The sequence below is a fragment of the Pyxicephalus adspersus genome, chromosome Z (assembly GCF_032062135.1).
Source record: "Pyxicephalus adspersus chromosome Z, UCB_Pads_2.0, whole genome shotgun sequence".
NCBI lineage: Eukaryota > Metazoa > Chordata > Amphibia > Anura > Pyxicephalidae > Pyxicephalus > Pyxicephalus adspersus.
The window spans coordinates 87,072,226-87,094,666 of record NC_092871.1 but is presented as its reverse complement, the minus strand read 5'-3'; the positions used below and the strand labels follow the sequence as shown (position 1 = coordinate 87,094,666).

The 22,441-nt window shown below is 40.9% G+C and overlaps 1 protein-coding gene across 6 annotated transcripts in view; it reads left to right on the top strand.

The window, feature by feature from the left end:
• The window catches only part of EDA (ectodysplasin A), a 40,685-nt gene that overhangs the window by 5,222 nt on the left and 13,022 nt on the right, over positions 1–22,441 (top strand). For all 6 annotated transcript variants that reach the window (XM_072429657.1, XM_072429655.1, XM_072429656.1 and 3 more), the window contains exon 2: positions 14,933–15,038. In XM_072429657.1, the coding sequence (XP_072285758.1) occupies positions 14,933–15,038 (106 nt within the window). The remainder of the gene's footprint in view (positions 1–14,932; positions 15,039–22,441) is intronic.

Sequence of the window (22,441 nt, the reverse complement as noted above, 5' to 3'; positions counted from 1 at the left end):
AGTATTCCATTAAAAGTTACATATCAGGGGGTTACTTATAGTTTGATTGGTATAATTGTCCCATAGAGACAACAAGGAATGAGGTCTAATCCCCTCAATAAACAGTTATCACTAAAATACATTCAATTCATTCTGTCACAATTGGTGGGGGATAATGGTTGAAGAGACAATTCTCCCCTCTATCCAAAACTAAAATTGAAAACTGGCTTTACATTTACCATGTTGGGGGAGTCAGAAATGGAGACGGATCTGGGGGTTCTGGTAGATCATAGACTTAAGGTGCGTACACACTTCCAATTTTTATCGTTCCAATCGAACGACGAACGATCGATTGGGCAAAAAATCGTTCGTAAAAAAGTAACCAACGACGCCGACGAACGAGGAAAGTCGCTGGAAACGAACGACCGGACCGACGGATCGGATTGGGCGACGATCGTTGAACATCGTTCGTGTGTACGGTCGTTCGTTGATCGTCCATGTTCAGAGCATGCGTGATGAACGAACGTCCGTTCACTTTCCCGTCGTGCACATAGTTCCTCTGTCGCTCAAACGATCGTATCTATTGTGTGTACAATATCTACGAACGATCGTGTCGTTACCTCTATGTGCAGGATCGGTGCTATACGATCGTTCATATATATCGTGCATGAACGTTCGTCGTTCGTTTTCCAACGATAATAATTGGAAGTGTGTATGTAGCTTTAATAACAGCATGCAATGCCAAGCTGCAATATATAAAGCTAGTAAAGTACTTTCTTGTAATAAAAGAGGAATAGACTGCAGAGATGGAGACATAATCCTGTACAAAGCATTGGTCACACCACATCTGGAATATGCAGTCCAGTTTTGGGCACCAGTTCACAAAAAGGACATTGTGGGATTGGAGAGAGTGCAGAGAAGGACAACTAAACTAATAAAAGGAATGGAGGAGCTCCGCTATGAGGAGAGATTAGCTGAACTGAATCTATTCTCCTATGAGAAGAGGAGACGTATAAGGGGGGATATGATCGCCCTGTATAAATATATAAATGGTCCATATAGAGAACTCTCTTCCCCATAATTCACATTAAGATCATTACAAAGCACAAGGGGGCGCTATTTGCAGCTGGAGGATAAGAAGTTTAATCTCCGGATAAGGAAGGGATTCTTCACTGTAAGGGCTGTGATAATGTGGAATCGGCTCCCTCAGGAAGTAGTTTCAGCAACTACTATAGATTGCTTTAAGAAAAAGCTGGATGATTTCTAGAAGCACAGAATATAACTGGGGATTAAGGCTTTAAAGTAAAAATAACAGAGACTGTTGATCCAGGGAACATTAGATTGCCTCATGGAATCAGGAAAGAATAATTTTCTCCTGTTGAAGCAAATTGTACCCGGGGTTTTTTTTTTGCCTTCCTCTGGACCACTTATGTCTTATAGGGTTTTATAGCTGGGATAAGTTTATTTCCCTAGTGGTTGAACTTGATGGATTTATGTCTATTTACCTAACCTAGCATGTAACTATGTCAAATGCAAGTGGAATTTTGTTTTTCTGTGCTTTGTGCGTAGTCATTCTGCTGGTGGGAACAGGTCGAGAAGCAATAGGAAAGGTGACGGAAACAAAACTGTATAAAGCCAGGAGATGTTTGCAGTGCAGATCTTCATGTACACCTTCCTCTCCAGCATAGAATAACCAGATAAATGTCCAATCCCCAGTATGATCTTTGAGCTCACTGCAGCTGTTCTGTTCCCTATTACTGACTTCTCAAGTCTTGTTCTGCACTATGTCTTTATATTGGTATCAGAAGTGGTGCTTTTCTTCCTCCTATTAGAGCTGCCTGGAGATCTGATGAGTGCTGGAGTAATGATAGAGGTGGAGGAAGCTCAGATCTCAGAATGAATAAATCAGGGAACTCCTTACACTTCGGCTTCTCAGGTACTCACCAGCCAGAACAGTGAGCAGTACATTGATGCAATCTCAAAATCTCCCTCCAAACCTCCTGAGACTAGAGATCAGAACCGTCAGTGCCTAAAAAATTCACATTGCAGATATATCAGGTAAAAGGATACAGAACGGGAGTGCCTAGGCACTGGAAGTCACCTGATATACAGCTATGAGGGTTCAGAACAGGATTGCCTAGGCACAGGACTAAGTGTGTCTGTCCATCCATCCATCCATCCATCCATCCATCTAATCTATCTATCTTCAAGCTCCCCTAAATACCATGTAACATAACAGGATCACTAATATTGACTTTTACAGCTTGGGTCCACTATTTTTCCTATAGTCAGTCCTGACACTTTGGGATGCAGACAATGCCCCATACCATTTGCATGCTTGATATGGTTGTGAAGTATGGGGCTTTCATTTGGAGTGGAGACTTAGTAGGGAGTGAAGGTAATTCCAGAACTATAATTTGCCATTTTAAATGGTATTTAAGAGGTCTAACAGCAGGTGCCCCTTTTTAATTGAATTCACTTCTCTCCAGTGAACTTTGCTGGGATTTACCCCTGGGAAAAAGCCTGCAGTTAATGACTGAGCTAATTCATAAAACGATTCTAAAATAGAAATATCTAGAAAGAAAAATAAATCATGGAGACCACAGCCACATGTTGCTAATCACAATCCTAGAATGTGGAGAGTAAGCTGGGCTGTATCAGTCGAGGCTGCAGTGCTGATTTCTGCTGTTTGTATTCACAAAGTGTTACCATTGCGTGAGATTCCCCATAATGATCGGTTTCTGGTTGTATCATGCCGGGTCGGAGTAACACTACTTGCTGCAGATATTACAGGAACATCACCAATATCCCCATTACTGTCCCTGACATAATTACATGTATTGCTTGGTATTGAAGACACAGAGTATTTTGTGTGCAAAGCAAAGGTAATCAGAGTATTGATACAGCGATAATAGACAATGATAACTGTTGAAGGATTTTAAGGGTGAAGCAGGAACTGTGGCCATGGTTATGGTAGAATTTGGCAGCTCTGTAGACTTAAATTTGATAAAATCTTTCAAATATTTTTTGCTGGTTTATGATAACTAACAGTAAATATGTGAACCCTTTTTTTCCCTTAAGACCTATTTTTCATAGATGGTCTTGTATCGGCTCTGGCTCCAAGCAGTGACCATGCTTGTTAGATTTTGATCTCCAATCCTTATTCTTCCTATAGGAGGTGGGTGAATAACAGAGATTAGGAAGTGGAAAGTGATCTGCTCCTTCCGTCCTATGTTAACTAATCCTAAATCCCAAATGAGGTTACAGAGATGGATATTCATTAAAGCATTGCAAGAACACCCTACTTTCTAAATGTAACTTCACATTCCAACAGGCACCAGTGTTTAATTGAACACTTGGTGAATTCCGACAGACCTGGTCAGCACAATTTTCTTCTTCTGTGCTGCAAGTGTAATGGTGGCCATACATGCAGCAATACGGGGTTGGAATGAAAAGATATACCAGTGGCAGCTTTATTCGCTTTAAAGCCAGAGACCTCCCCTGCAGTATTTTATCTGCCACTGGATGGCCTCAGTTTGATGGACAGCATCTTTTAGCACACTTCCTCTGAGCTCATGTTATCCATGACCCACCGCTACCCTGAGACTGGACAGAAAAAAGAGAAGTAGCACAGGGTGGAACTCATCCTTATGAGTCTTATCTGCACCTTGTTTGGCACATGAACTAAAAAGCATAAGACATCTTACTTTCACACCATCATTAGAAACTAATACCAGGTCAACGTCTCTAAAAAAAAAATAATTACAATATTGATCAGAAAGCTGCATTATTTAATTTGTGTCTTTGAAATGTGTCCAGCATTTGTTCTTAATAAACAAAGAATTCAGTGCCTGAGAAAAGGACAGAGGGCACAGGAAGTGCAGTCCTATGGGTTTTTAAAGCATGGAAAAATGCAAAAAGAAAAAAAAAAATCTGCAGTCAGTAAAACACACGCACCTAACAAAAATACTAAAAAAAGGCAAAAAGAACACCAATGAATTTGTACTGCAGAAATATTCTGTGTTGTAGATCAAATCATTTAAAGCCAATCGCTACGCTTTCACTCTTTATAAGATCATAAAAAGATATTTTTACAATTCCATCGGTTTCAGAGATTTATGTTGATTGGGTTTTTACAAGACCTTTTTCATTCTGTAACCTCTTATGAAATCCCTGAAGAATGAATCCCAATAAAAGGGGCTCGTACACAAGCAAATTTCCATCCTGTTTTTATTTGGGCCTCTGATTCTTTGGAGGCCACATGTGCTTAGTGTCATTCCAGGAACTGCATTTTGCGCTTTCTCTGGTACATTTTTTAAAACAGAATAATTGCCGAATACCACAGCAAAGTGAGGAGATTCAGAAGGAATAATGTTTCGAAGGAAATTGATTGAATCCTGCTGCATAATTACTCATCGTCTTTTCAAGAGAAAAATAATTTTTACGAGCGTGAATCTGAAGCCAATGCTTTGTGCAGCCATCGGTGGGGATTGTCCACCTTGTGGAGTGTAATACGCATCTGTATGTGCCTGATGCAATGCTCTGTAACAATAGGAACGCCAATAAAAGAGCATGTCCTGCGTGGTTATTTGGTTTTATTTTGTACAGAGCAGGGAAAATCTACAACCCACTATATAGTTAGTTAATATTGTCTGAACCTTATTGGGGGTATTTTGATTTACTTCCAGCCCTATAATCGGCTCACAACAGACAATGGAAAAAAATCATAGGATATAAAAACTATAATGTGACTGTTTGGAATCCTATCAATATTTATCAAGGATAAAAATAACCAAGGATAGGAAGTTTGTCATAGGATGTGGAGAAAAAAGGGAAGGGGCAAATTAAGGCAACCACATAACCACAAAGGGCAGATGTGGGGACTGGGGGACGGGAGAAAAAAAAAAAGGTTCTACTTGCAGAGTTTACACAATGTTAAAATCGATTCAGGGGTCCCAGGTCTTTTTTTCATGTTATCCTTAAGGGTGCAGGTCATTTTTGTTGGTCAATATCCAATTAAGTTTGTGTTTAGTAAACCAAGGGCTATAGTAGAGGCTTTCCAATTGCAGGCAATAGTGATTCAAGCTGCTAAATAGATGTAAGCAATCAATCGAAAAGTCTGTCAAGGTACAAAATCTTCTACTTTAGAAAACAGGGCGCTCTCTATGTGTTTTGGGTTATTAGTTTGTCTGACTGAATAAATAAGATTAGGAAATCTATTTAAAGTGAACACTATTACTCCAGTGATGACTCAAAATGTTGAATCCCCTCACTTTCTGTACAGGACAAATGGAGTAAATCTCTCTATTAGGGATATAAGGTGCAATCCTTCCTTACTTTATCTGGAGCTAAAAGCATTCCCATTCAATTCTATGTACCTTGTGCAGCAGCAGACCTCCTTAAGTAGCTACATGAAGCTTCTAAAAAAGATCAACTCTAAACTCCTGCAAAAAAAAGTGATTTAATGGTGATCAGGGAGGATGAGTACAGTTTGACAGCATTGAACCACATTGGTACTGCCAATGTATCGCCTAAGATTGCAGCAAAGTGCTTGTAATGCTCACCTATTCCTTCTAGCAACCAGATCCTGTTGTGAAATAGAAAATTTCCAATTTTTAAATGAACTTAATAGAATGTAAACTTTTGCTAAATTATCCTTTTATAAATAGACTCTAAGTTAACTCACATCGCCTGGCCATTTAAACTTTAATCCCCTCCAGTCACAAACACGTTAAAGCGATCATGAACTTAAGCTGCAAACACACGTGCAATTACTGTCGTTGGAAAGGATATTTCACGCTCCTTTCCAATGATAAAAGACTGAAAGATGCATGAATGAGTGCTGTACATACAGCACCGTTCATGCTCTATGAAGAGGGGAGGGGGAGAGCGATGGAGCGGCACCCTGCTGTGCGCTCTCCCCCTTCCCTTGCATTTGGATTATTCGTCGGCCATCGTCCGTGGATCACCAGGACAGTTGTTCGGACGACGGGCACTGTACACACCCCAGATTCTCTCCCGATGTCGGCCCTGAGCCAATTATCGGGCGAGAACCATTAAACGTGTGTATATAGCTTTATGTAAAGCCAAACATTTTAAGTGTTCTCCCCAGACCCTTTTAGCTGGGCGCACCACCCAGCACTTTTCAGTAACCACCCGGCTCTTTGGGTAGTTACTGATGAGTTGGGTTACAATGCAGTGGCTGTCACCCCCCTAAAACGTCTTCACACCCGGCTTAAATAAATTTCTGGGTTGAACACTTTTTTCTTCTTTTTTTTTTTTATCTGTTCACTACGTTTTCCTAATATTTTGGGACTGAACAACACAACTTTGCTAGTTTGTGACCCCAGAAAACACTTTATTTGATCTGCATTAACCATCTGTGTGTCATATGTTTCAAGTCAGAAGCAGCCTGTGGCCCCATGGGTTATATTTAGCTGCTTGTGTTTTCCTTCATACTGTAAAGGGAGAGCGAACTATTAGATATCTGTAAGTCTATTTATTAAATAATCTTTTATATTGGGGTCAGGGAAGCTGCTCCAGAATACCCCAATGTAAACTGGATCTTTTATGGTAGATGAGAACCTAATCATCACAACCTATAAAATGTTAATGTATCATTTTGCAATATTTTAAACCAAACCTGTAAATCCTGGTGATCCTGTCATAACGTCCCTCATTTAGCAACGTGAACTTGTTTTTCAGTGGGCCATATTTTAAATTATCATTATCGTGGTTTTATCTTGGACATTTTTGGGGGTAACTTTTATGTTTTCTCAGGCTTAAGCTAGGTACACACACGCAATAATTGTCGTTAGATAACAAACGACTAACGATTATGCATGATTATTTTGAACGATCGTATAGTGCACAATTCTGTACATGCTGTAACGATACGATCGTTCAAATATATTACACCAATAATGTACACACGCTAGATACGATCGTTTGAACAATACAGGAAGTGACATGTAAAGGAGAACAATCCAGGATCACTGAACGACTGTACACACAATAGATAGCGAACAATCATCACCCAATTAGGGGCGGTCGTTCGTTTCCAGAAACAATCCTCATTCATCGGCGTTGTTGTGCCTTTTTTTGTTAACGATTATCAGATGAACGGTCGTTAGCCGCTCTTTTCCAGTGATAATTATTACAGGCAGCTTTAGCCCTTTTATAAGTGTGTAAAATGTAGATTAGCCTTTAAAATGCTGCTGCGTAACTTTTCAATAACTGGGACACCATGCCAGCTGCACAGGGGGTGCATTGTTTTTAATTAGTCAGCTGACTCACAGACTTGCATTGTAAGTGATGAATGCTGGCATTATGTCAGTAGGAGTGAATGAAGAGGCCTGATGCTCTGTGCACACACTAGATTGTTGTCCCCCAAAGGATTGTTGTCCCCAGATGTCTTACAGGAAGTTATCAGATATATTGGGTCACCATGACTGATGCTTTTTGTAAATTTTGCTGTTTTTGCAGTGGATGCTTTCAGCTCCTACAATACTCATTCAACCCCTTTTTTACTCCATAGAACAGAGGAGCTGCTCTTCTGAACTGTCTCCTAAAATGATTACCAATAATTGATAGATTGATGATTATTGCCTGGATTTAGCTCCATTGAAGAACTCTGCTTTCTTCTAGTTTGCATGACGTAGATGAAATATGGAGCTGTCTGTTCAGGTTGCCCTGTATAGGTTCAGCATCTTCACTCGTTTCTGGCATTTCTCTCCTATACCTAATGTAATAATGATATATATCTGCCCCGGGCACAGAATGTGCATCGTGTATCGTGTGTGCAGACTGGCTCTCAGTATAATTTTTCCATCAGCTCCTCGGTGCAGATTTATTATGTTTTTCTGGATTGCATTTTCCAGAAGGAGATTTGGCCCATATGATTGTGATCATTGCTATCTCTAACATTTTTCTCTAATCCTGCACTTTGCCCCAGAATTATTTAATTATTGTCTCTGGTCTGGTCGGTATTGTCTCTGGTCTTTCCACGGCTGTTTTTTCATTTTATTTTGTGTTTTCACCATGCCAGTACCATAGGGTTCTATCTGTATGCAGGTATTCTTCATGTCAGAGCTGCCCACCCAAATGATTAGTGGGGTAATATATAGGCAACAGCAGAAGCTGTTAAGGATAAATAAATGCAAAAATAGGGAGATCCTTGCACTGCAGGTTCACAGGTACAACTTCCCCTCCACCAAGGGGAACCGAGCACAGCAGTAACACCAGCAAACCTCAACCGGAATCCGCTAGCAGAATCAGCAGTGCTTTGAGTAATCTGCAGAGAAATAGCTTGAGCACACAACAAGAATGCCTAGGCAAAGAAAGTTGCCTGATATACAGCAAGAAGAGTGTAGCATTGCCCAGGCACAGAAAGTCACCTGATATACAGCTATGAGGATACAGAACAGGAGTGCCTAGGCAGATGAAGTCGCCTGATATACAGCTATGAGGGTACAGAACAGGAGTGCCTAGGCAGATGAAGTCACCTGATTTACAGCTATGAGGATACAAAAAAGAGTGCCAGGGCACAGGATGTAACCTGATATACAGCTACAATGTGCTCCCCGGCCCCTTTTAGCTAGGGCACCACCCAGCACTTTTCAGTAACCACCCGGCTGTTTTTTGGTGGTGGTTAGGAGTTGGGTCACAATACAGGGACTGCCACCCGCCTACAGTTTCTTACCACCTGGATTAAAAAAAAATCTGGGTCGAACAGTGAGCTAAAAGAATACAGATCAGGATTGCCTAGGCATAGGAAGTCACCTAGTATACAGCTATGCGAATGCAACCTGGGATTGTCCAGGTGCCGGAAATGACTTTCTCATCTTCTGCACGAACATTTTCACCTTTCAAGCTTAGTTCCACTTTACGAATCTTGATTTAATGATGTCCTTCATCAATAGTTTGGTTTTTCAGCTGGGAGATTTAAAAGTTACAAGTATCTGAAATTAATAAAATATCTAACACATGTTCTACTAAATCAGTTCTCCGAGATGAGAAGGTTGTATTCCCTACACAGTATGACTGCAGGCAGATTCCCAGCATCTTGGAATTGATCTCCTTCCAGATCTCCATAAATATGAAATGTAACATTATAGCCCCGACAGAAAAATCGTAATGATGGATTGTGCAATCATTTAACACAGGAGTGAAACACGTGTTTATCACCCTTTTGTAAAATGCATCCATACATATGAGTAATAATGAGTATTATGTTGGGAAGGGTGATATTTACCCAGCACTGACTGAAGGAGTACACATGAGAATCCCAGATATCACCAAAGATTCATCTGAGATGTCGGCCAAGAAAGGAGCCCAATTCCTACCAGACCAACCCCAGGTGCACTTCACCTCTTCACAGACATAGTAGGAGTATCTGTGGTTAGCATACCCGTGGCAGAAATCGTGATATGGGGTAGGTGGATGGGAAGGCTGTGTATGGGGTAGGTAGGTGGATGGGAAGGTTGTGTATGGGGTAGGTAGGTGGATAGGAAGGCTGTGTATGGGGTAGTTAGGTGGATGGGAAGGTTGTGTATGGGGTGTATGGGGTAGGTGGATGGGAAGGCTGTGTATGGGATAGGTAGGTGGATGGGAAGGTTGTGTATGGGGTAGGTAGGTGGATAGGAAGGCTGTGCATGGGGTAGTTAGGTGGATAGGAAGGCTGTGTATGGGGTGGGTAGGTAGGAAGGATAGATAAGTCTGTTCTACAGCATTCATAATAAGAGACAATCCTGATAAAAGACGATTTCATATACTTTCCTTTTGGACATTTCCTTTTATAGCTGCAGCTTCACTTCTCTCCAGTGTTGATTTTCCTTGCTTGGGTCCCAGATGGGCATCTTGGCTTCCTGCTTCCCTCGTTGCTTGCTTTGGTTCCTCCGGCTTGTACGTCTTAATTGACATACAAGCCAACGGGAAGAACCACTGGGAAGTCCAAGACAGTTAAGTATAATATTTTAGCATGATTATCTCTATACACCTGTATCAATGTAGTGACAGGTATACTGTTGTATTGTACTATTTTATTATGTCCCTGATTCAATTTCAATTTCCCTTTCTTGGTGAAAAGTTGCCCAGTTCCTAAAATCTTCCTATTTTACTCTCCCAAGTGTTTTGAGGTAAGGCGGATCACCCCAAAACCATTGAAGATTCCTCCCGGACTTATGTTTTAGATCACTGTCATGTAGGGAAGTCCAAGTCTACCCAACATTCAGCTTCAGGACTGATTAATGCTCATTTCCTTCCAATGTTATCATATGTTGCATTCAATTTACTATTAGGATGAAGCCTACTTGTTGCATGGAGTCGCTCTGCAGGTTTCAAAAAAAATCATAATTGGTTAGGTATGGCATGATACAACATTATCCATGACCTTACCACACACCTCAGGCAGGACTAATCCTGAAGTTGGGAACGCCCTTCGTGTTCTGTTTAGGATTGCAACACAAGCTGCGGAGATTGTTGTATTACCAAGTCTAAGGAAAGTTTAGCTGACTTTAATGGCCCGAGGATATTATTATATTAGTAGAACACCATCCAGAAGCGCTCTAATTTCTTTTCATGTGGCTTCATCTGTCAGTTACTGCAAATGCAAAAAAGGTTTGAGAAGCTGAATGCAGGCTGGTAATTGTTTCCTGCATCTATTATGATGAAGAAAATTATAATCAAAAATGATATATATTGATTTGGAATCTTTATACAATTCTGTTTTCATGTGTACATCTATTATTTGGTGTATTGATCTTAGGCCTGGGACAAATTTAGCACCATCAGAATGTGTGGTGAAGTTGGCAATACCTGTTACCAGTTTGCATATATATGTCGTTCCCCCCGCCACCAACATCCCTAACACCTTAAGTCAAGTTAGTAGCTCATACTAGGTGCAAAAGGTACCAATAAAGAACAAAAAAATATTCTTGCTTTACCTTTGTCCTCTGAATTGCTGGATGTGAATTCACCTTTCCTCTACGATATATAGAGAATGCAGAGCAGGCAGAAATTCTCAATGCTGCAATCTATTGCATCCCTTTCCTCTTAGGTTTGGGTTGCTGTGTATTCTTGGGATCCTGCCAGGAGCAATGTAACATTTTGTATTTATATGTAACTCTAACATAATAATTCTAATTGTTTTTTTTTTTTTTTTAGCAAATTGCTACTTTTAAAAAGAAAATGCTAGATTAAGTTCACACATATACCGTATGTAGTTTGTATAAAGTTTTTTAGGGATATTATTGGGATCAGGTGCTGCATTTACTCGGTTACCATCTGTTGGGAAAAGTAAAATAAAGTTTCTTTGGAGAGGCATCAAGTATCAGTGAGATATGTCCTATTTAGTCAGATGGAACAGTGAGCTCAATGAGAAACCTTTTCTGTATGTCTCAAATGAGTGAATTGTAGCTGGGTCAGGTCCCATTATACGCCTTTATCTGTCCTGATATTATTACAATCCTAAAATATTGTAAGGTAGCTGCATACAAACATTATCTTTTGTCTGTTTAAAAGTTTTCTGGAAAAAAAAACTTCTTCTGAACAATATCAATCAAATTTACAAAAAAATAGGTTTATGCAGTTTAAATGGAAATCCTAGAAATATTGAAATAGTGTAACACAGAATCCATTGCTTTGAAATGTGGTGTAATTTGTGACTATGGCAAATAACAAACATGGGTCAGTTTGAAGGAGTGTTGGCCTGACATGGAATAGCCTGACCCCAATATGTTTATTAGGTTCAGAGTATTTAAATCTCTTCCTCCACCAGGACTTCATTTATTCCCCAACTCACTACTTGTTGCTGTCCTAGTATTTGCTCCTTTGTTAGTGACTGCTGATCTGTAAATGTTTACAACTCCATCTCCATTGATCTAAACCTAGATCTGCATTCAAGTCTTGGTTCTTTGCACCAATATATTTCATTATAAGTGGCTCTGGTGTTGGCATGGTGGCATTGGGCAGGGTGACATGAGTTCCAGTGAGATTGTATTCTTGGGATAAGCTGAGGTTGTCAGCAGGAGGAAGGTGTGAGGTCACTCTAGGATAAAAAGCAGAAATGACAATCAGAACCTGTCATGGGAATAGCAACATCTCGGCATTGAGTGTATTTGCAAGGGGTCTGCGGCCAAGGTGATCCTGGTATTTCCTGGCCTTGTTAAATCCTGGAATCTCCCTGTTACATTTGTTGGATTCTGCAATTGTCGCTGCAGCAGTTACGTTGCATTCTGATAGTTCTCTAATAATATTCCTCTAATATTAGGTCGGTGCCAGGTTTTTGGTGCACAATCATGCATGTCAGGCTGAAACAATTGTGTAGGTTTATGGAATTATAAAAAAGATCCTGCAAGGGTCCCATAGGTCAAATGATTGTTTGCCCTCCGAGATATAACTAGTTAGTCCACTGGAATCTGCCTAATTCTGCACATTATGTAATTTGCAGACATTCTGGTTTTGTTTGGTTCTGTGGTTTGTGTAACTGCTTCATACTAAAAATCAACAAATCGTCCAAAGGGGCCAAAATGTTCTTTTTCCCTTACACATCATCTATATTAGCCATTCTGCAAACAAATGATAATATTTCTTAGTCCAGCATGTTCATGCTGCTGCCAGGAGCAGAAACAGATCTTTTTGAGTAATCCTATGAATATTCAAACATTAGTGATTTACAGATAGCAGCTTATTACCAACAGGTGCCTGTAAACAGAACAAGAAATGCCAAACCAGCCAAGTGTGTGCTCAGAGTTTATGCCCTTCGGGTTCAGGGTTTCAAATCCAATTCTGAGTGACAATGTCTTGCAATGTTTAAAGCAGTAATATACAGGATATAGAACATGGTCCCATTGCCTTACCAACGATTGATATGTAAGGCAAAGGGGAGAGACAACAAGTGTGCCGACATAGAGAATTCAGTGACCTTTGTTAGTCACCCAGACTAGAAATACAGGGTGCATAGTACAGGAGCCGAGACTAAATATCCAGATGGCTCAGGAAACCTCAACCTGGGAGCTGTACTACCTGGATCTTTCTAGAGCTGGCACCTTTATAAGCAAAGCACCAGGTTGGGCTGGGATTTTCTACAACTATATTCTGGATATGGTTTAATAGAAGGTTACCTGTATACCAAGCAAAAACAGAAGAGAATTCTGCCTAAAACAATAATCTAAGGCCTCTACAATGGGGGATAGTTGTTGAAATGATATTAAAATATTTTCTTTCTTAGTAGGATGAAATTCATAAAAACTAGAACAAAATTGCAGTATTTGCTCAATAAGGTTTCATCGTTATATTGCAGGGAACCTCCGACAAGGAACAAGGACAAATGTAGAATGTGCTCTGTTTGGGGTGCCTTGGAATTAAAGAAGATCCAATAGATCTTACAAAGGGGAAAGGTTTATTTACAGCTTAGGATAATACTTACATATGATTTTCAATACAAAAGGGAAGAAGGTAAAGATGTAGGTAGCAGATTACTTTATTTCTTCCCCTAATTGCATTTTTTAATTTGCACAATTTCCATACAATTCTGTACAATACAATGAATACAAAAACAAGACTTCTTGATCCTCACAGTAATGCCAATAGTATTTTTTTTAGCATTTCCTCTTGTTCTCAGGGCTGGTATACATCCCCCACATATTTTCAATTCAATAAATCATCGATTTATTGTAAGCAGCAGTTGTGTATTTTGTGTATTCTGTGACTGGTGCAAACGTGCAGCTTTGCCTGGTTCACCAGTTGACAGATTAATTTCACGTGTTTTCCAATGTTATTGTTGGTTTGTAACATTTTATCCGTGTGTTTACTTCTGGGGTGCAGTCTCACCCGAAGCATTTTTATTAGCTGCTCGCTGCATAAGTCACTAAAATAACAAGCTGCTTCCAGTCTTTAAAGGATTCAAGTTTGGACAGAAATAAAGCTCATTTGTTGACTTTTTTTTATTGATTTCTTGGCACAGGCTTCAATTTCATTATTTTTCTTTTATCCATTATTAATTTAGAAATTGCCTCTTCCTTGTTAAATATTATAATTTCTACTACACAGTATTTATATAGCGCCGACATATTACGCAGCGCTGTACATAGTCATGTGACTAGCTGACCCTCAAAGGAGCTCACAATCTAATATCCCTACTATAGTAATATGTCATTAATACAGTCTAGGGACAATTTGAGGGGAAGCCAATTAACCTAACTGCATGTTTTTGGAATGTGAGAGGAAATCCAAATACCTGGAGGAATTCCACGCAAACAGGGGGAGAACCTGCAAACTCCATGCAGATAGTGTCCTGGCCGAGATTCAGTGCTGCAAAGGCCAGAATGCTAACCTCAGAGCCACCATGCTGCCCAATACTAGTATGTGGGATTTTGGCACCATTATGAAATGTGTCAGCGTTAATGACCGACATGTCTAGTGCTTCTTATTTCATCCTAAATTTGTAATGGTCTCTCAGTCCGGTACTGTACTTTCTCAAAGTTTTCCCTCCATGAAGTTGAATGTTAGATCCAGCCAAAACTAATAGTTAAGTCACATTAAAGCAGAACTTTGGCTTCACATGACTGGACACCCCCTTAATATATTTGTTTAATACCATTGGCCGGTATTTCTGGCGGGTCTGGTGCCATGACAGGTCCTTGTTCTATTCCTGCATCGGTTGTACGAAATGGGAATCCCTGATAGACTAGCAAGTGGTTGAACTCACCATTAACTACACCAGTATCATCCTCTGTGGTGCCAGTCCTGTTCGGTTATTAGTGCCATTCCCTGTGAGCCCAGCCTGTTATTCACCCTCTCCCTGAGGGATGCACAGTGCACCAGGACTGAGCGGAGCCTGCACAGGGCTTCAGCTTTATTTCCAGTTTTTGATCTCTTGTGTTATATGTAGTCTGATATAACTTTGTAATACCATTTGGATTGAAGACATTAACTTGTTTCCATTTTTCTGCAGATGGCCCCCTTAAACAGCTTTAGCCCTGAAGACTTATCACATCTGGAAGAAGGCAACCGGCATTTACGTAGGGCGAGGAGGAACAAAGGCAGTGAAGGCTCTGAAAGTAAGTGTTGCTTTTACTCCGGGATTCCACAATTGCTGTAAGGGGTGAACATGACGGGATGGGATTTAGCTTTATAGATAGGAATATTATAAAAATGCTTCACACTAATGAGGAAGTCACTAATGAGGAAGAATACTTTCCATCTTTGTGAAGATGTTAATTTGTGTGGCATTGGGATCTGTTACGATGCTGCCAGTGCCTGGGCGCTGCTCTGCTTCCATTGCTTGTTTGACCTGAGTTGGGAAACCTCACACAAAGCATTGCTGTTGTCTATATTAATATTACTATACAGTATTTATAAAGTGCCATTATATTACGCATCTCTGTACGCAGTGCATAGTTATGTCACTAGCTGTCCCTCAAAGGGGCTCACAATCTAATGTCCCTACCGCACTAGCACAGAGCTGTTTTACCTGCCAAATGGTTTGTAGTTGTCAACTCAGTTATGACATTTACACACCATATATCTTCTACAGTTCAGCAACACTTCCAGGTCTTTTCCTCTGCACAGCTCAGCAAAATCTGACAGCTAGGCAGCGAACAGACAAGGAGCCGTTATTGCAAAAATGGACAGGTGATGTCTCTTTTCCCTCAGATTCTGCTGATCCCTACATAGGGAAAAACATGGAAGTGTTGCTGTACTGTAGAAGATATATGGTGTGCAAATCTTGTATGCATTACTTTTGTGTATTCTTATATGCATTACTTGCCGAAAACACCAATGTGGGACTTTAGTTCCACTTTAAATATGGCTCACAGAATTTTTTGTTAGGTATCTTTGAAAGTTTTTTCCATAGCAGGAAATCCGCTTTCTAATATTGCTTGGCTTGTCAGTGATCTGATTGGCAGACACTTACTACTACTACTACTACTACTCATCATGTGGTAGTTAGGCAGTGGGTGAGACATCAGAGATTGTGTAAAGCATTGACCTATTAGCACTTTCCTTTTTTTTTTGCACATGTGCTCTACATTAAAAAACTGATTTGGCTACTTATGCCATTTGCCTCCTCCTCTTTTTGCAACCTCATTTATAAGATTTTTTTTTAATTTGTTCCACATTTTTTTTAATCCAGGCCTTGCCTATAAAAATAAGAATGAATCTACTGTCCTTTCCTGGTGCTATTGTAATGTTACAGTTCTGAGAAATCTGCTGACTTATCCTTCTAGGAGTGCCAATCTTCTGGGTCCCCTGCAGCCTTAAGTAGTTCCTCCCTCATTAAATGACACAACCGTGACACGGAGGTGAGAGGAGAGAACCAATAACAACTGCGGGGACCCAGAGATGGACACCAGAAGTGTTGACTGGGTGCACATCCAGCTGATGTTTGGTGATGCAGGTGGCAAGAAATGTGCGTTTTGCAGACTCCTCTTCTACAGGTTTGGTTATATTTGTTTTGTATAGCAAGTTTCATTTTGGGTGGAGTTTGTGTAACTTGTCATGTTACAAGTAATATGTAATAGGGGTGTTGGGGGACTTGCAATATGAAGGCATAGTAGAGGCCATAATAGCAGTGTTCTCTAGCAGTCTCTATGTCTACAATCTAACCGTTTTCTGTGGAAGACCTGGTGATACCCTAAGCCCAAGCATTCCAATGCAAATAGTGCCCATGGACAGATCAGTCCTGTATGAGTTGGTTGGCTGTCCCTTCACTGGAGAGACATCAGAACTCCATCATTTCATAGTTGTAGCCATAGTGTAGAATGGCTGAATAAACAATGGTGAAAATTCTGGAGCTACTTCATCTGTTCTGGACGTCCACATTTACTACCTTCCCCATACACGGCCTTCCCACCCACCTACCCCATACACGGCCTTCCCACCTACCTACCCCGTACACGGCCTTCCCACCATTCCTCTTCTGCTGCCTCTCTTTGTAGTTCTCTTTATTGGCTCCCAATTCACCTGAGAATCCAAATCATCTCCTGTGCTTTGCCTTCAAATGCCTCCACAGTTCCTCCCCCACCTACCTACCTCATACACAAATCCCTCCACAGTTTTTGTCTCACTTACCTTCCTGCCCTGACTGAAAAATACCCCCCTAGCCACTCTCTTTGCTACTCCAATGACCTACTAATGACTTCCTCACTAATACCCTCTTACACGCACGGCTCCACTTTTCTACAGCTGCCCCGACTCTCTGGAATGGTCTTTCTCTTCCTATTCAGCTTGCTCCTACTTTCTGCTCATTTAAAAGAGCCCACAAAAGCCAATGCTTCACCCTCACCTACCCATCTTCTTCTGTCTCCTAAACCCTCACCACTTCCCACCATTCCATATCCCCCTCCTATTGTGTGATACTTCCCCCACCTCCTAGATTGTAAGCTCTTCAGGGCAGGGTCCTCTCCTCCTCCTGTGTCACTGTCTGTATTAGTCTGTCATTTGCAACCCCTATTTATTGTACAGCGCTGTGTAATATGTTGGCGCTAAATAAATCCTGTTTATTAATATTCCCCCAATTTTGACCATTTCTTTGTGAATAGAAAATCAAACCTTAATATGTCAGTATATATGTGTATCCTGTGATGAGGATAGCCTGATCTGTCAGTCCAGCTCTTATCTCTTATCACTGAGCTTTTCTGCTCCATTGAGCAGGAAGAACTCCACCGAGCTTCACCGACTACCATACGAGACCCAATTTCTATGAATGGATGGGCGGTTTGCGTGGGGTAGTGTATAGTGATGAATATCATTCATAGGGGTTGTACATCTAGTTTAAGGCTTGGAATGTGCCGTTTTGTGCTCCAAGGCAGTCATTTTTCTTCTTGCTTCTCTACCTAGTGAGAGTCTGACCCGGAACATATGTGAAGTCACCATTCCTGATCAGCATTCTTCTCTCAGGTCAGACAGGCACTTAGTAAGACATGACAGCCTAGGTTTGCACTTTGAACAATACGATTAGTAAAATCTTTATTTATATACAGTCTGGTTACATTAGAAGAATGTTCTGTGGTCTGCGTTGCTTTGGAATCTTCTGGTTCTCGTCTAGCCAAAGTTAGGAAGGTGGATTGTTAGACGTAAAAATGCTTTGGCAGTACTTCTAATAATCTCTCTACTACAAGAGATCCGAGCACATGGGATTAATCTTCCCACGTGGGGAAAAAGCATGTTCACTTATCTTGTTTCTTGCTGTTAGAGCTGATGTTTAATATGAAAATATGTTGATGCTCATTGAATCTCAGATTTGAAATTTGGAAAAGCATGAGTCAATATTCATTGCTGGAAACCGTGATATTATCGTCATCGAAAAGGATCTCCACATGCTAAACGGAGATATATCATTCTAATGGTTTTCTGAGACCAGGACATGCCAATAGCTTACAGCAGTACCGTGTGTGTGAAATTCAGTTTAAAATTCTAGCTGGCTAATTACGCAGATGAATACTTATACAGGAGCTGTTTTGAGATTTGTATTTGGTCTATCCAGTCCTGAAATTTACACAGCCCTGATAAAGTTTAGTGAAAATGGTTTTGAAGGTGAAGATGTGTTATGGTTCAGAGAGTTCTGGAATGTTCATTGTGCCATCCATTTTTAGTAGCACCTTGTTGCAAACTCATTTCATTCCAATCCATGCCGTGGGGAGTGCACATATTGTCCATTCTGGTGCATTGATGGCCCATTACAATGAATGTTTATTTCACATTAATGTACCACAATGGCTACTGAAGCTCCAAATTGGCCCGACATGTTATTTTGGCAGGTTTAAACAATTAGAGGACACATGGATTGGTTGCTGGAGGAGGGTTGGACAAATTCCTTCAGTTGTATACTTCATAAATTAGATTCTAATCTGTTTTATCTGTAAAAGCAATAAAATCCTGGACAGAGTCATTACAAAAGATTTTTGCCTTAGCAGAACATTGAGATCTGTAATGTATTGCGTGGTGGGCCCACCTCCGCCTTTGGATAATAATGCATCTTTAAACACTTTATAGCGGAGAGGAGCATAAATTTACCTGGAAATGGTGTTAATGTGTAAAATGGCCCTCAGATGGCAATCTAAATGGTGGATAGTTGGCTTGGCATAAGGATTTAGTAAAACTTGACAAACTGCGAGATTTAACACCTTTCAGAAAGCGCTCACTTAGGCCTGAAATGTGAGGCAAGCTTATTTCAAAGTGCTGCGTTTCTTTCATCATGTCATCCATTTCTGGAAATCAAGCTTCATCTCCAAAAAGCACACCTATAAATTGGCCTTGTAAAAGATAAAATAATCCCCACATATTGTCCTAATTTATCCTGGGGTCCTGGGCTTTTTCTACTGAGTTTTCTTTGCTTTCCCTCCTTCAAAAATAAAAAAAGCGCATCTAAACCCCTTTAAAATACATTCAAGAACAAAGAGAACGTCAGGTTTGATGTTTCATCTCCCCGCTTTCTTCCTCCTGGATTTTTCTGTGTTCTTTGAGCCTGTTCAGTCCCTCGGAGGGACTCCTGAAGTTTATACAGTTTTCATAACGATAAAGCAATTATTGTAATTGTGTCTCTGCGGTGTTTTCCGAGGTGACGGTGACTCCGCTGACAGGTTGTTTCTTCCACGAGTAGATGTGAACCCTAACTGGGTGACATTTGGCCTTCTCTGTGAACCCAGTTAGGGTTTACATCTGCTTTGAATAATATGAAGCAGCTTACTACAAAATCATTTTTAACACGCTTGTTGAAACAAAATATAAACCTGAAATGTGTTTACAGACCTGGGAAGATATTTGCTGCATTTAGGTCAAGGTTAGAATCGGGGTAACTTCTTTCCAGATGGACAGTGAACAAGTCTTCCTAATCAGTCAGCTGGGATGTTCAAATCAGATCTGTAAAGTTTCTTCAAGACTTCACCTGCCAGGATCTGACACTTTTCTGACCAGACACATACATGCAGGTTCACGCAATGCAAATCGACATGTTTATATAGAGAGGTCATGACTGAGAATGCCTTTCTTTGAATACATTATTTGGTCTGTGCCTGATACATCTAGTCTCTTCACCAGTAGCTGCTGGTAGTTTTTACTTTTGCTACGATCACTGAAAAAAGGAAGAATCACCAGTTTGTCAAAAGTGTAAAAAGTGAACTTTGAAGCATACATGTAGAAATATTAATGTTAGATCGATTCAACATACATTATATAGTCACTTGACCATCACCTCGAGGAGCGTGGACTTCTTATTCCAAAACTATGGTCATTAATAGGAAGCAGCCCCATTTAACATTCTTCACTCTACTAAGAAGGCGTTACACAACGTTTTGGAGGGTGTCTTTGGGAATGTCTGTGTATTCCTGAGGTACGGGATTTGCCATTTAACATCCTCCACTCTTCAGGCTTCCACAAGATTTTAGAGGGTGTCTGTGGGGAATTTGCCCCCATTGGTGAAGTCATGTACTGATTATGGGGATTTGCCCCCATTGGTGAGGTCCGTTATTGATGGTGGGGATTTACCCCTATTGGTGAGGTCAGGTACTGATGTTGGGGATTTGCCCCATTTGTGAGGTTAGGTACTGATGGGGATTTGTCCCCATTGGTTAGTTCAGGTACTGATAGTGGACATTTGTCCCCATTGTTGGTCCCCATTGAGGTCAGTTACTGATGGTGTGGATTTGCCCCCATATGTGAAGTCAGGTACTGATGTTAGATGAGAAGTCCTGGTCCACCATTCTAATTCATCCCAAAGGTGTTCAGTAGGGTTGAGGTCAGGGCTCTGTGCAGGTCACTGGAGTTCCTCCACACCAAACTGGTGACCCCATGTCTTTATGGAGGGGGCTTTGTATCCTGGGGCACAGTCATAGGGGAACAGAAAAGGGCCTTCACCCAAATGTGACGACTACAAGGCTGGAAGATCACAATTGTCTGCAATGTCTTTGTATGATGGGGAATTACCAGGACCCTTCACTGGAGACACCTGAACTCCATCATTTGGAGTGGGGTCCTCATACATTTGGCCATATACAGTCATGCAAAAAGCATAAAGTATAGGACATGGTGCATGCAAGCCTTGGATTTTTAGTTTAGTGGTGTCAGTGAAACGAACAAGATTCAAATTCCAGCATTTCTGTTCCAATTACTGATGTGTGACCTTGTAGTCTCTGTGGTGGCTTTGATGAGGGTCCATAGAGTCCATAAGTGAATGTAACCCACTAAAAATAAGTATCATTATAGAATATTGCAAGAGTTGATAAAGCAGAATTAATGGGAATATATGGGACAGTAAATGTGTCTCTTAAGAATTTTGTTATTTGGGTTTAATAACACTTTGATGTGTCGGCATTTCCATGAAAGGTTTTTATTTCTATAGACCAGTTCTATCCTCAGTGTCCATAGCCATTGTGCGCTGAATAGTTTTATTTATTTTCTCCTTGTCTGTACAAGCAACATCTGAACACTAATAAGCCGTAATAAACATGAATTGTCATTCTCTTTTAGTCACCCGTCGTTTGTTCTTTGAAGCTAATTGGTTCCATCCACTTCACACATGTTTGCTTGGCCAAAATTATTAGTTTCTCCGTCTGTTTACTGATCTGAATGCAGAATATTTTTTACACTCAGCGCGGCAGGCAGCTCAATGGAATGTTTTGTCTGTACATTCTAGAGCGATGGGTGTAAATAATTCAATTTATTCAGGGGAAATACTTATTTTACCGCCAGAGAAATCGTGTTTTGTTTTTAAGCTGTTTGAAATAAATATTGCATGTGGAAATGAGCACCGAATTCCTGTCTCATGTATAATCCTGTAGGAAGCCCCCCAGTGAAAGGGATTTCGTGTAGAGAATGTTGTGGTAATTAATCACACCAATGTATTATGTTAAGTGGGAAAGTATGCCGCTACGGCAAAAGAAAACTTTGCTGATTGCAGGTCTTGTGTTAATAAATACAAAATACATTATGACTGGAGCACAGGACAAGCTTGTTTTTGCAAGAAAATGCTGCCTCACCATAGTTCCCTGGGGGGTGATAAAAGAAGAATCACAACACAGAGAAAATATTCAGCATTGTATTCTAAAGCCTCTGTCCACTAGGGGCGGCCTGAATGATGGGGAACAAGTCAAGTTATAGAGAAGCTGGTATATATGAGATTCCAAAATCTCTATGGAGTTCACAGACTTGGAGAGCACCCTCTAATTTATGGTTGGCCCTCCCCTACGTTAGGTTTGCCCCCTGGCCCTCCCCTACCTTAGGTTTGCCCTCTGGCCCTCCCCTGCGTTAGGTTTGCCCTCTGGCCCTCCCGTGCATTAGGTTAGGTGCCCTCTTGCCCTCCCGTGTGTTAGGTTTGGTGCCCTCTGGCCTTCCCGTGCGTTAGGTTAGGTGCCCTCTGGCCCTCCCGTGTGTTAGGTTAGGTGCCCTCCCCTCCGATAGCCCTGCCCTCCCCTCCGATAGCGCTGCTCTCCCCTCCGATAGCGCTGCTCTCCCCTCCCCTCCG